General features: G+C 39.5%; 1 protein-coding gene across 3 annotated transcripts in view; it reads right to left on the bottom strand.

Annotated features, from left to right (window-relative positions):
* The window catches only part of ARFGEF2 (ADP ribosylation factor guanine nucleotide exchange factor 2), an 84,190-nt gene that overhangs the window by 3,849 nt on the left and 66,983 nt on the right, over nt 1–13,358 (bottom strand). For 2 of the 3 annotated variants that reach the window (XM_010978636.3, XM_031433649.2), the window contains exons 31-38: nt 11,951–12,086; nt 10,951–11,089; nt 10,793–10,847; nt 9,581–9,695; nt 6,840–6,970; nt 3,469–3,637; nt 2,321–2,459; nt 438–555 (exon numbers count right to left, since the gene is read on the bottom strand). In XM_010978636.3, the coding sequence (XP_010976938.3) occupies nt 438–555; nt 2,321–2,459; nt 3,469–3,637; nt 6,840–6,970; nt 9,581–9,695; nt 10,793–10,847; nt 10,951–11,089; nt 11,951–12,086 (1,002 nt within the window). Of the gene's footprint in view, nt 1–437; nt 556–2,320; nt 2,460–3,468; nt 3,638–6,839; nt 6,971–9,580; nt 9,696–10,792; nt 10,848–10,950; nt 11,090–11,950; nt 12,087–13,358 lie in introns of those variants that run through there. The other variant, XM_064497010.1, reaches the window with a different exon arrangement.

Below are 13,358 nucleotides of genomic sequence, written 5' to 3' on the forward strand. Positions count from 1 at the left end.
TTTCTTGCTATTAGAAAATTAGTACAAAAAATTTGCAAATTAAAACTTCTTTTGATTATATTGAACTCCAAACACAAATTATCTGGGGACAGCCTTGATACCAAAGTCAACATTCATTTTAATAAATCAAGTTTTCAGTTCTAAACTCATGTTTCACAATCTCAACCCTCTCTTCCAACAAAGCCACACTGAAAATCACTGTAGCTGCTTAACAGCAACCTGCCTGGTCTCAACTTCAGCCTTTCTCAACTAGGGTTCTTAGAGACAAAAAGCCCCAGTAACCTCAGGCATCCATTGTCCGTAATGCACTGAGGTCTCTCCAGTACACCTAGAACGCGGTGGTTATGCAACCACCCTTGGAAGGATGGAGAAGGTAGTTAACTTCAAACGCTGAGTAAAAAGCCCACCCAGACTGTGGAGACATCACTTGTTTATACCTTTTCATCATTTATTTTGAGGGTTTTTGTTAGAAGTAACAACAGGAGACTTGTCCAGGCCTCCCGATGGCTTTCAGAATTCACCGTGATGAAATAGGCGAGGGCCTCACTGCAAACACTAGGAGAATCAGAGAGGGGGAGGCACATCAAACAAAAGATGAACAGCTGACAGTTCCACTGACGTGGAGAACTCTTTACTCCTGCAAATACAATTATTTATTCCCATTTTACAGCTGAGGAAACTGAGGCTAAGTGATTTGCTCACCTGTAAAGTGGGACTGAATAACTGTACCAAACTCAAGGGGTGCTGTGAAGATATAATGAAGTATGTTAAATGCTAGCCTCGTGCAGGCCTGGCGCTGGCTTTCTCTTCTCACATCTCACACAATTGCTATTTTTAAAATGTGTTGTGCTAAGAACTGAACACTGATGTACCTCCTTTAGAGAAACTATGAGACAATGTAGGTAATTCTCTTTTGGGCTTGACAGAAGTTGAAATGAGCTACTGGTGTCCCCTTTAATCAATTAATTCTTTTTTCAGTTTATGATTTGTTACATATTCTCATTGTAAGATGACTGAAAAGTGCAAAAAATTATAAAAGAGAAAAAAATTCCCATCACTCTATCATCTTAAGGGACACATGACAATATTCTGACATGCTACCTTCCAGTTTTTTTGGGTATGATTTTTAAAAAACATTTGCTGAAAAATCACAAGTATATATGGTTTCACATCCTGCTTTTTTTTGGTGGTGAAACTTGTATTATGAACATGTTCCCATATGAAGGAAAATTATTTTTTTAAAACTTCATGACAAAAATAGATATTTTATTTATTTACTATTGTGTTATTTTAAAAATTATTATTTTTTTATTTTGGGAGGAGGAGATAATTAGGTTATTTTTAGAGGTGGTACTGGGGGTTGAATCCAGGACCTCGTACATGCTAAGCATGCGCTCTACCACTTGAGCTATACCCTCCCCACTAAAAAACTTCATTTTTAATGGCTGTGTAATATTATATCATAGGATACACCAAAATGTAGTTATCAACTCCACAGTGGAGCTGTTTTAAGAGTCTCATGCTCTCCTAACTGAGCTAGCCAGGGGGGCTTACGGTGGAAATGTTTTAAATTTTTTCTCTTTATAATAAGTCAGTCTGTAATGAATGTTCTGTGTGGGGATCCTGCTTCTTTAACAGTGGAATTACTGAGTCAAAGAAAGAGATTGACTGTTTTAAGGCTCTTGATAAATAATGCCGCCTGATTCCCAGAAAGACCCTGTCACTGCCCCCAGCAGTGCAGGAGTGTGCATGTCTTTATCGCACGGTTGCCAACACTGCATGTTACTGTTTTTAAATCTTAAAGGAGTGAAAGGAGGCTCAGACACAGCATCGTGCTCACAGTTGCCTAAGAAACTGGGTGGCAAAGATCTACTTTTCTGCAGGGGGCTCTCTCCAGGGCTTCCACTGTCTCCCAAATGCTGCATTTCCACATAACCCAAGTACATCCTGGTACCCACGGGACTCTAATGTGCTCCTCTGCGAAAGAAGGACTAGGCGGAACGCTAGGGCAGCCCGCGCTCTGCAGAGGACCTAGTCAGGGCTTCACTCTGGGCCTGATGACTCTGAGCTCAGCTTCTCCAGACCATGTTTCTCTGCTTTAAGAAACATATGGATGAAAAATGGGGCCTTGCCCTCTTCAGGGCATTAAACAAAGTCAAATGGAAGAGTTACCAAATAGAAAGAAAAAACAAAAAGGAAAACAGTGTGTGAGGGCGTCAACATGTAGGTATTTTTCATCTACTTTTTTCAAATACAACATTGTTGTGAAGCACTTTGTGTGCTACAGGTAAGAAATTCAACCAGAAACCATTCTTCTTACGTTAAAAGTCGCTGCTGTATTTCTTCCCAGGAATCCCTGCGGTTCTCATCGACATACATTCGAAACAGGATCCTCAAACAACAGGCCAGGCTGCTGGTTTCTTGTTTTAGGAGGTTGGGTTTAGACTTGCCCTTAAAACCTAGACAGCAGATAGTCATATAAATAGTGCACACTTCCAGGGTGATGCTGAGAAATCACACGGGAACCTAATCTAGTTACTTCAGGAAACACTGAAACAGCTCACATTCTTAATACGGCTCAACTGTGATGTCAGATGAAGGCAGCCCTGACCTCCTCTCCTCTGTACAGGATACGTTTTGCTCCTCAACGCCCTGAGCTGCTCTCCATTTAGGCTCTGCTCGCTGGCTGGAGAAGTCATTCATTTTATCTTCTCAAGTGTAAAAGCTCTTAAGAATTCTAGCATGTTTCTAAGTTGCAAGATTTTTTTTTCTTCACGAAGTGCGTAAGAACGCATTTTCTTAAACAAAGCAGTACCAATCAGCCATAGAGACATGTAAACCACTCTGAGAAGCAAAACCTGATTTTAGTCAAAGACACAAAACATCTAGATATTTTAAAGCCATAGAGAAAAATGACATTTTAAAATTGTGGGTTAAAATAGGTACTTGGGGGAGAAAAAGTGATGGTAACAACATAAAAATTATATAAAGTATCACTTTTGTGCAAAGTTCACCAAGTGAGACTCCCATCTGCATATATACGTGTGTGTCTACACACACACACCCACCTCCAGGACTCAGGTTCTTAACTTGTGGAGGTGGGAAAGAGAATCCACAAAAGTCTCAAAAAAGGGATGAATGCTTCTGTTTCTCCTAGACTATCACATTTTTTATATCACATTTAGCTACACAATCTCAAGTTAATGTAACATTTCTTGACTTGCCAGATCAGTTCAACTCTCTATCAATTTGTTTTTCCATTGAATACTTACTGACTCTTCCGTGTGCCAGGCAGTACTCCTGGTACTAGGATGAAACATATCCAGCATCTCTTTCTACCTCAAGCATGAAGATATGGCAAGTTATTCCAGCTACGTGTACCATATCTGGAATTTTCCAAAGGCTTTAATGTTTTAGGATGGTGACCAGTGTGACCACCTGTCCGACCTGCGGTGTAGCCTTCCTTACCTGCTCGCCACAGGACAGTCCGCTGCTCATAATTGGAGTTGAAGGCCTTTGAGAATGAATGAGACTCCTGCAAGCAGTCCAACAGCTTGAAGAGGTGCTGGGAAGACATGCACTTATACATTCCCTGATCCTCTGTCTCTATGTGGATATCTGCATCCAGTGTGTCTTGCTAAAGAGGGGAGGACAGGAGAGCTAAGTAAAGAAGGTGGAATAGTTTTGGATATCGTGGTATCAGATAGAGGCCATCATAACTGTCCAGAGCTCATCCTCTGTAGAAGGAACACTTCATTCCTCAACACCCTGAGCGGTCTCCCATTTAGACTCTGCTCAGTGGCCAGGGAAAGAACACCTGGGCTCCTGCATGACGGTGGCCTTTGCCGGCCGAAGTCTCAGTTTCGTCAGCACTACCTTCGTTGTGTGAACAGGAGTGTGATTTCTCAATTTATTTCACTACAGGATTGCACTGTTTTTTATTTTATCAAGAAATTGGTATTGATGTGCACTTAGGATGCTTCTATATCTTGGCAATTATAAATAATGTTGCTGTTAACAGCAGGGTGTATATATCTTTTTGAATTAATTCTTATCTTGTGGTTTGCTTTATTCCTTTGGTAACTACGTAAGTTTAAAAAGCTAAAGCTCTAAATGTTCTTAGAAACAATGAACAGTACATATATGTAAATTAAAAAATATGTGCAGTAAAAAAAGAGCAACTGGAAAATGAGAAAAATTGCACTGCATGAGACAGGTGTGTCTCAAAACATACTGAAAGACAGAAATTGTTAACCAAAGCCCAAGTGGCATCTTTAGCCTCATCAGGTGATTAATGAACTTTAAAAAGTTTGACAACTATGTTTTCAAATGTGAAGGGAAAAACCATAAAAATAGGTATGGAGTGCTAGATTTTCATTGAACATGTTGCCTAAAATGTGAGACATGTTTACGGATTTTGTATCTGTCGAGCCCTCTAGGAATGGACCACATCCCCCTCTATAAGACAGACGTTGCAAAAGGGCTGAGTGATCTATAGATTCAATGCAATCCGCATCAAAGGCCCTGCTGATACCTTTGCAGGAACCGACAAGCTGATTCTGAAATTTGTGTGGAAATGTTAAGTGACACAGAATAGCCAAAATAATCTTGAAAAAAGAAGCCAAGGTTGGAAGGCTCATACTTCTCAATTTCAAAACTTACTAAAGTAAGTAATCAAATAATCATGACAGTGTGGTAATGGCATAAAGGCAGGCACAGATCAATGGAACAGAACTGAGATCCGGAAATAAATTCTCATATTTACGGGTGTTAGAACAATCCAGTGGGAAAAAATAGCCTACACAACAAATGGTGCTGCGGCAACTGAACATCTATGTACAAAAGAATGAAGGTAGATGCTCTTTAGGGTGCAAAATCTCCTATCATATACGAAAGTAAACTCGTAAATGGATCAAAGACCTAAATGTAAGAGCCAAAATCAGGAAGCTTAAAAGAGAATGTAGGCCTAAGTCTTTGTGACCTTGAATAGATAATGTTTTCTTAGAAATAACATTAAAAGTACAAGTAACTCAAGAAAAATATAGTAACTTGGACTCTATCAAAATTAAAAACTTCTGTGCTTCAAAGGACAGCATCAAGAAACTGAAAAGACAATGTACAAAATAGGAGAAAAGAGGTACAAATCATGAATGTCTGATAAGAGACCAACATCCAGAATATACAAAAACTCTTACAATTTAATGATAAAAAGATAAATATCCAACTTAAAAATGGGCAAAGGATTGAAATAGACAATTCTCCAAAGACACACAAATGGCCAATAGCACAAAAGATGCTCTACATTATTAGTCATTAGGGAAACAAATCCAAACCTCAATGAGATACACAATGAAGTATCACACCCACTGGTATTGCTATACTGATAATAATAAAAAAAAAAGACAACTACTGGTGAGGCTGTGGAGAAATTAGAACCTTTATACACTGCTGATGGGATGTAAAATAGTCCAGCTGCTTTGGAAAACAGTCTGGCAATTCCTCAAAAAGGTAAACACAGAGTTACCATATGACTCAGCAACTCTACACCTAGGTATATACTCAAGAGAATTAAAAAGATATGTTCACATTAAAATTTCTAAACAAATGTTCATAGCAGCATTATTCATAATGGCCAGACAATGGAAACAACTCAAATGTCCATCAACTGGATAAACAAGATGTGGTACAGTGATACAATGGAAGGTTACACAGCCACATATAAAAATAATGAAGCACTGATACAGGCTACAACACAGATGAACCTGGAGAACGTTATGCTAAGTGAGAGAAGCCAGACATAAAAGCTTACAGACGATATGATTCCACTAACATGAAATATCTGGATTAGGCAATTCCACAGAGACAGAAAACAGATCGTGGTTGCCAAGGGCTGGAATGGGGAGGGAATGGGGAGTGACTGCTGATGGTTAGGTGTTTCCCTTTGGCAATGATAGAAATCTTCTGGAATTAGACCGTGGAGATGTTTGTACAACTCTGTGAATATACTAAAGCCACTCAACTGTGTACTTAAAAAGTAAAAAAAAAAAAAAAAAAAAAGGGACAAACTTTGGGCTGGATCTGGCCCACAGATGTACTTTGTTGATCAAGAACGACAGTATTTAATAAACAGGAGAATCCCTATATGAAAAAAATCTTGGTTCTGCCTCCTCTGGAAAACCCGGAAGACCCTCGCAGCTTGCCCCACCTGAGAGCAGCAGTGTCAGCCGCCGGAGCTGGGGGGTGGCTGAGGCCCCGGCTGGGCTGGCACTCGCCGGTTTCACAGTCCCACCCAGCCTGCCGCGGGCGCTCACAGAACCCACCAGCCCCTGGAGCACTTAAGTTTGCAACCAGTGGTGTAAGGTGACAGTCCAGTTTTTGGACAATGAATTCTGTTTCCAAGCGTACGGTATATATAAAAGATTGCATGCAAGACAGAAGAGTGAACTTTCTGAAGGAAGAACTGGTACCTTTATCCACATATTTTCCCTCTCAGTGATTTATGGTTAAACTGGCTACCAATTATAAGAAACAGTTCCTGGGACTGGTAACACACTTTTTGAAGCACCAGGGTGGAGGGTGGGATCTAATCAGTGGCGTGCTGGTAAACTGGCTCTCTGGGAAATGAAAAAAAGGAAGGAATCCCTGATTTTTAGTGTTTGCTGATTTCTGTGGTGTTAATACCCCAATCAGGGCCAATTTTAAGCTACGAGTACCGTGTCACTGAGCGCTGGCCTGGGAAGAGATGAGCACAGGAGCCTGTCCGAGCGTGCCCCTGCGCACCACTGCACCTGAGCAGCCTTCCCACAGATGAGGGCGCCCTCCTCCGGGCCTGCTCTTACCTGGGCAGCAGCCATGTGCTCGGCATCTTCCTTCTTGCTCGTTGCAGGGTAGAACACGATGTTGTCGATGGTCTGGATCAGTTCCAGCTGGACCACACACTTGATGAGGAGGCTGGCAAACAGTTTCTGATCTATGTTAGATGATAAAGATTAACCCTAATAACGATTCAGCCAGTACTGAACTCACTGAGCTCCTACTATGCGCCAGCACGGTTCCTGACGCTGTGGCACAGCAGTGAATAAGCTGCACAAAAACCCGTTTCCACAGCAGAGACAGACAGACAGCAAACTACTGAAAAAAAATACAGTGCGTCAAACGATGAGGACGTAAGGTAGGGATGGGGATGAGGTCGGATGGTGTCATGAGAGGGTTCCAAGTTTAAACAAACTGGTCAGGAAAGGTCTCTCTGAAAATGTGCCATCTGTGCAGAGGCCTGAAGAAGGGAAGGGCGCCAGCTATGCAGGCCCCATGTCCTCCAGCACGTCTCCCTGCTGCCTGGAGACCCACTCCCACAGATCAGCTCCGGCCCGTGCTGTCACCACAGGAGCTACAGGTTCCTGCGTAGCTGGACTCTCCAAAGGTAGACTTCCGAGTTTCTGGATCACCTTCTGTCTGCTTTCCACATTTTCTACTTCCATACCCCTCAAGAGTTGAATTCTACCTCTTTTGGTGGTTAGCTATCTTTGACTGGTTAGCGATTCTTAATGTAGAATTCCCTGTTCAAATTGTTGATGTGGTTTCTGTCTGCTGACTAGACTCTGACTAACATCTCATCTTAATCCCTGGGCTCAGGGACGGCCCATGTCTGGCACTTTGTAAGTGCTGGCTGATTTGACTATAGTCGAAGTAGAGCTTCCTTTTCAACTTGTTATCGAATCAGAATGTTGAAAATATTAAATAGTAAATATTAAATAAAAACAAGGAGTTGGGTCATCGTCAAGCTTTTGAAAGTGGCTTAGAAACTATATATACATATAAAAATTCTCCATGCAGAGTTAGTTTCGTAATTGAAAAAGTATATAGTGGAATTGCAGCAGACATTTAACTTGTGCCAATTCAATGACACCATCTTGGACCAAAAATAAAAAGAAGGAAAGAAAACAATACGGATGATGTGTAAGAGATTCTGCCTGCTGCTCTAATTCAGCTTAGATCCAGAAGAGAGGCTGAGACAGGAGACTGGGAGAGACAAAAGCACTGTTCCTTGGAGGAATGGCAGGGGTCTCAAGTCCCAGGCACCTCTCAGGGCATAAACATCTTGCTGCACTTACCACACCATTTAAAGAAATGTCCATTTGCCCCTCCCACACATGCCGACCCCTTTATCTGGGGCTGACGAGGACGCAGCTTGTCCTCTCCCCGCACACTGGAGAGACAGGATGTGCTGCAGACACTGAGGAACAGCCTGTCCGTCTCCAACATGGTGTCTCTTTCATGGATTCTTAGGGTGATTGTTTTTCATGCCTTCAAAAGATAATGGTGACCACACATGACTTTGTCTAATGTGCTGCTTCATAAGTTAATGTCAATATTAACCCCTACAGCCTGGAGTGCTGAGAAGAGGGTGAAACTGCTATGAAGAAAAACAATGGGGAAACATAACCTTTAGAAGACCAGATTAACACCAGAAAAGTTCCCATTTCTTGGTCAGCCAAAAGTATGTCTGAATCCCAACTCTACCACATGGTGGCAAATCACATCACCTAAGTCCCAGTTCATTCAAATGTAAAACAGTAGCCCCCTCAAAGGGCAAGCACAAGGATCGCATGAGATCACACACGGAACACACAGCACAGTGCCTGGCTCACAGCAACTGTTAATCCTTTAAAAAAAAAAATGACAGACAGTAAAACCTACGACAAGCAACAATAAGAGATAAACTGGTAAAGGTAATTTGAAACTCATATCCAGAAAAGGGATCTCTAACGCACAGAGTCTTCCCCAAGCCAATAAAAACATGAACAATACAAAATGAGTGAAGATTATGAACAGGTTAGTTCACAGAAAAGAGAACAGGAATGGTTTTAAACACATGAAAAACTGCTCAGTTTCACTTATAATTAGAAAACTGCAAACTAAAACTACTCAAAAAACACCAAATATCACCTAGATGTTCCCAAAGATCATGCAAACAGGTACAAACTAACAGGCAGCGGTCTGGAATTATCTGTCAAAATAGCAAATGCACTTCTCTTTTAATCCAACAATCCTATTTCTGGGAATTTACCGTACAGTTAGACTCACAAACAACACATGTATTAGGTGATTCACTGCGGTACTGATTACAACAGAAGAAGACTGAGAGTAACATAAACGTCCACTGGTAGGAACCCAATTAAGCAAATAATAGTACGTCTACAACCTGAGGCAACATAAAGTGGTATTCAAGAGCATGAGAGCACTTTAGGTACTTGACTTCGGATGATCTATATTAAGTGAAAAAAGAATAATGCATAGATGGTATTCTACAGCCTGCATGAAGAGGAGCGGAAGAGAATTCATATACAAACAGAGACACATATGTGTATGTTTGTGTATATGGATATGCGTCTGCTTACATATGAACAAAGTGTCTCTAGAAAGGTACACGAGAAACTGGAGACACGGCTGCCACAGGGACGGCGGGGGTGCAAGAAAGGCTTATCCTGTTTACCCTTTTGTACCTTCTGAATATCTGAATCACATAAATGTGCTACCTACCTAAAATGAATAAATCAAAACAACACAGAAGTGGCCTTACTTGCATACGGTCTGCCTTTCCAGCTGTCATCAGTTGGGTTGGAGAGTTGGCTCTGGCCTCTCTCAGAGGCATTTTTATCTATGCTGCTTAAAGACTGACGGTCCAGATCCACATCCTAAAAGTAAACCAGAGAGAAACTCAACGTGCATTTCTCCATCCACAAGTACCCGGACAGAGCCGTGCCTGTTGTAACACTGCCGACTCAACTTCTTGCTCAGCTTTAAGTATAATTACACCACATGCTTCTCAAAGGCTGCATGGGAGAGATTACAAATTCCAATTATTTTTCCTTCCCATTAAAATTTCACATTTTCATCGCTTCTCGGCCTTTGGGCTAAGATCAAGTGTCAAATTTCACATTTTCTTATTCCAACTTAGAGGGCATTTCTCTACATATTATGATTTCATGATGAGTGTAACAAAATTTTAATGAGATCAAGTTCAAAAATAAGTAAGTGCAGAAGCTTTTTAAAAAAAGTTGAGAGCAAAAAGATTGAAAAAACAGAAAATGTTTATATAATGTGGTTCATTTTCACGTTGCTATGTCCCAAATGCCTTTGAAAATCTAATGACCTTGTAGTTTTTGGAAATAGAAGTTAATAATACAACCCCTCCCGATAAACAAAGTATTTTCGAGTGAGACTTGGATTAGAACTTCTTTATGTGGCCTTACACAAAAAATAAAAACTACTATTTCATCGGTGGAGAGGAAAGCACTCTTTCAACAGGAGGGCAATAAATTACGGATAATTATACCAAAGTGATAGTTACAACACCGGAACACCAGAACTCACCTGAGAGTCCAATGAGGGAGAATTCACTAAATAAATTACAACAATGTACAGCCAGCCACTGCAGAGGCTTTCTCAGAGAACAGTTAAGAATATGGAAAAATGCCCACAGTGGTGCTAAGTAATGCATTATGTTCCAAGTGAGCCTAAATTTCAAGTATGTGGGTTGTGTGTGCTCAGTCACATAAAGAAAAAAAACAGAAATTCTTTGTGGTTTTTACTGATTGAAGCTGACTTATCTGCTTAATACTTTTCTGTACTTTCTAAAAAACATGCTAATGAACATATATAGTGTTTAGATCTTGCAACCTTTTAAACTCACTTCCCATGAGAAAAGCACAAATTCTTTTGGCTCCTTATTCAAAAAAATTTTTTTCGATAATATGTGATCAGAGAAAAGACAATAAAAAAAAAATCTTACCATATGTTTTTCTGCTGCATCCTCCTCCATTCCTACAGGTCTCCATGTCAGCAAACTAAAGGGAAGGCAAGAGAAGGAAAATGATCAGTGTGAAAGGCAGCCCCGCGCTTCAGGACAAGCACTGCAGAACAAACAGCAGCGATCACATTAACACTTACACGTGCGGGATGGTGGTTTTGAAAATATCCAACATACAACTGCATGTTTCGTCCCAGACGTCAGGACTGAATTTCTCTCCATTGGATATTACCAAGTTTTCTAAGCAATTTGTACCTGATCGAGCCAATTGCTCATTATCTGTAAAATAAAACAACATCTATCATTGAACTTCAAATGCTGTTTGGATTCCAGCCTGGCTGCTGCTGCTTCCTATTGTGAGGTAGGGACTATGCAACTGGTGGTTTTGTAGGCTTTTAATTAATGAAGCACCACTATAGATGATACTAAAATTTTTAGAGTTTAAGTAGGCTATAAAAAAGTAAAATTATTTACCATAGCTTTATTGCTAGAGATGGAAGAAACTCAACACTTTGCTACTTAATTAACTGGCCTCTTGTATGAGAAATGGTAAAAGAAGATGGAAAATATTAGACCAGTGTTTCTAAAAAGTTAGTCACTCAAACGTTACATTTCCAATTTTTGCTGTGTCAGTATCAACTGATCATTTATTTTAAAATACTTATTTTGAAAAATTTAACCTTCATATTAACCTTGTCCTGAGTCAAAACTATCGAGGGGATCCAAGTCTAACGTGCTATGTGGGTATTTCTCCTAATACACACTAAGATAAATACGTAAGCACTCAAACAAAAAGTGCTTATTGATGAAGCTACTGATCTTGATTCTCACAGTACATTTAAAAAACATTTTATTATAGAAAATTTCAAACATATACAAAAGTAGAAAGAATAGTAATATACAAAGGTACATCTTTCAAAATATAAAATTAGTATATTTTATCTTGTAAGAAATGCTTTACAAACTGACTTGGTGGAGAGACCGTTTTATGTTCTAATTAAATTAGAAATACTCATTTTCAGTAATTAAATTATATATTACATTCCTTGGTATTACATCCATGCTACTATATATTGACAAACTTAATCTCTCATTAAGGACTGTGTCAAGAAAAACGATGCCTAACCACACACAGAGTACCTTGCTTTACACACCACTGCAACTGTGCAAATACATCCGAAAGAAGAACTTCATTCAAAGCTTCATAAAACTGGGTAAATACGTCACAAATAGCATAAAGTGCATGATTGCAAGTTGTTGTCATCCACTCAGATTTCTGGAAAAACAATTAAAAGATAATGTTTAAAAGCCACTCTCCCAGTGGTGAGATGGGCATTCTCACATATCACTGGCAAAACTGTTCTGAAAAGCAATTTGGCAGTATGTACCAACTGTCTTAAAAATGTTCACATCTAGTGATGCAGTTAACACTACTTCCAGGAATGGACCCTAAGGAAATAATCAAAGATCTGTGGGTGAAGGAACATGAATAAGGATGTTTACCACAATGGTATTTATACACTGTAAACATAGACATAAACTAATGCTCAATAAGGTGGTGATTAAATAGAGTACATCCATATGACAGAACATTAAACAGTCATTTAAAGTGATATTCACAAACATTTTGAATGATTTGGAAAAAATGAAAATGAGATTATGGATGGATGAAGGGGTCGAAAGGTACAATTAATAGTGATAAGATAAATAAATCCTGGGGAGGTGAGGAACAACATTTGGAAGATCTGAAAGTTGCTGAGAGAGTAGATCCTAAATATTCTCATCACAAGGAAAAAAAGTTTTCTTTCTCTTTTCCATCTACATGAGATGATGGATGTTAACTAAACTGACTGTGGTAATCGTTAAGCTACAGACATCTCAAGCTTACACAGTGCTCTATGCCAATTTTATCTCAAAAAGCTGAAAGAAAAAAATTAAAACAAAAATGCCATGGAATTACCAAAGGAAATATATAGAGAGATTTATAAAATCATGGAAAAGGGAAGGGTTGTTAAGCATGATTCCCAAAGTGGAAACCATAAAGGAAAAAAACTAATACATTAGCTGACTTAAAAGCCAGTATTTTCCAAAACAAAGAAGACACCAAGTGGGCAAAATCATCCACAATATATGTAAGGATAGGCTATATCATTCTTATGCTACAAAATCTCATAAATCAATAGGAAAAAAATAAATAACCCAGTAGATGGACTAAGGATATGAAAAAGCAATTCATAAAAGAAGAGATGCAATGACCAGTGACAGGAAGGAAAATACACAACCTTGCTATCTGTTCAGGAACTTTTTAAGGTGATACACTTGGCCTATGAAATTGATGATTAAAAAAATTCAAATATAAAGAGCTGGAGTGGATGTGGAGAAACAGGAACTCTCATGACTTGCAAACAGCAATGTAAACGATTACAGATTTATTCTGGTCAACTCAGAAGTATGTATCAAGAAGCCTCAGTAACGTGCAAGCCCCAAACCTGACAGTCAGATCACAAATAAATAACAAGTACAAGGGTAGCTGCAAAAAACGCCCACT

Source organism: Camelus dromedarius, chromosome 18, assembly GCF_036321535.1.
Source record: "Camelus dromedarius isolate mCamDro1 chromosome 18, mCamDro1.pat, whole genome shotgun sequence".
NCBI lineage: Eukaryota > Metazoa > Chordata > Mammalia > Artiodactyla > Camelidae > Camelus > Camelus dromedarius.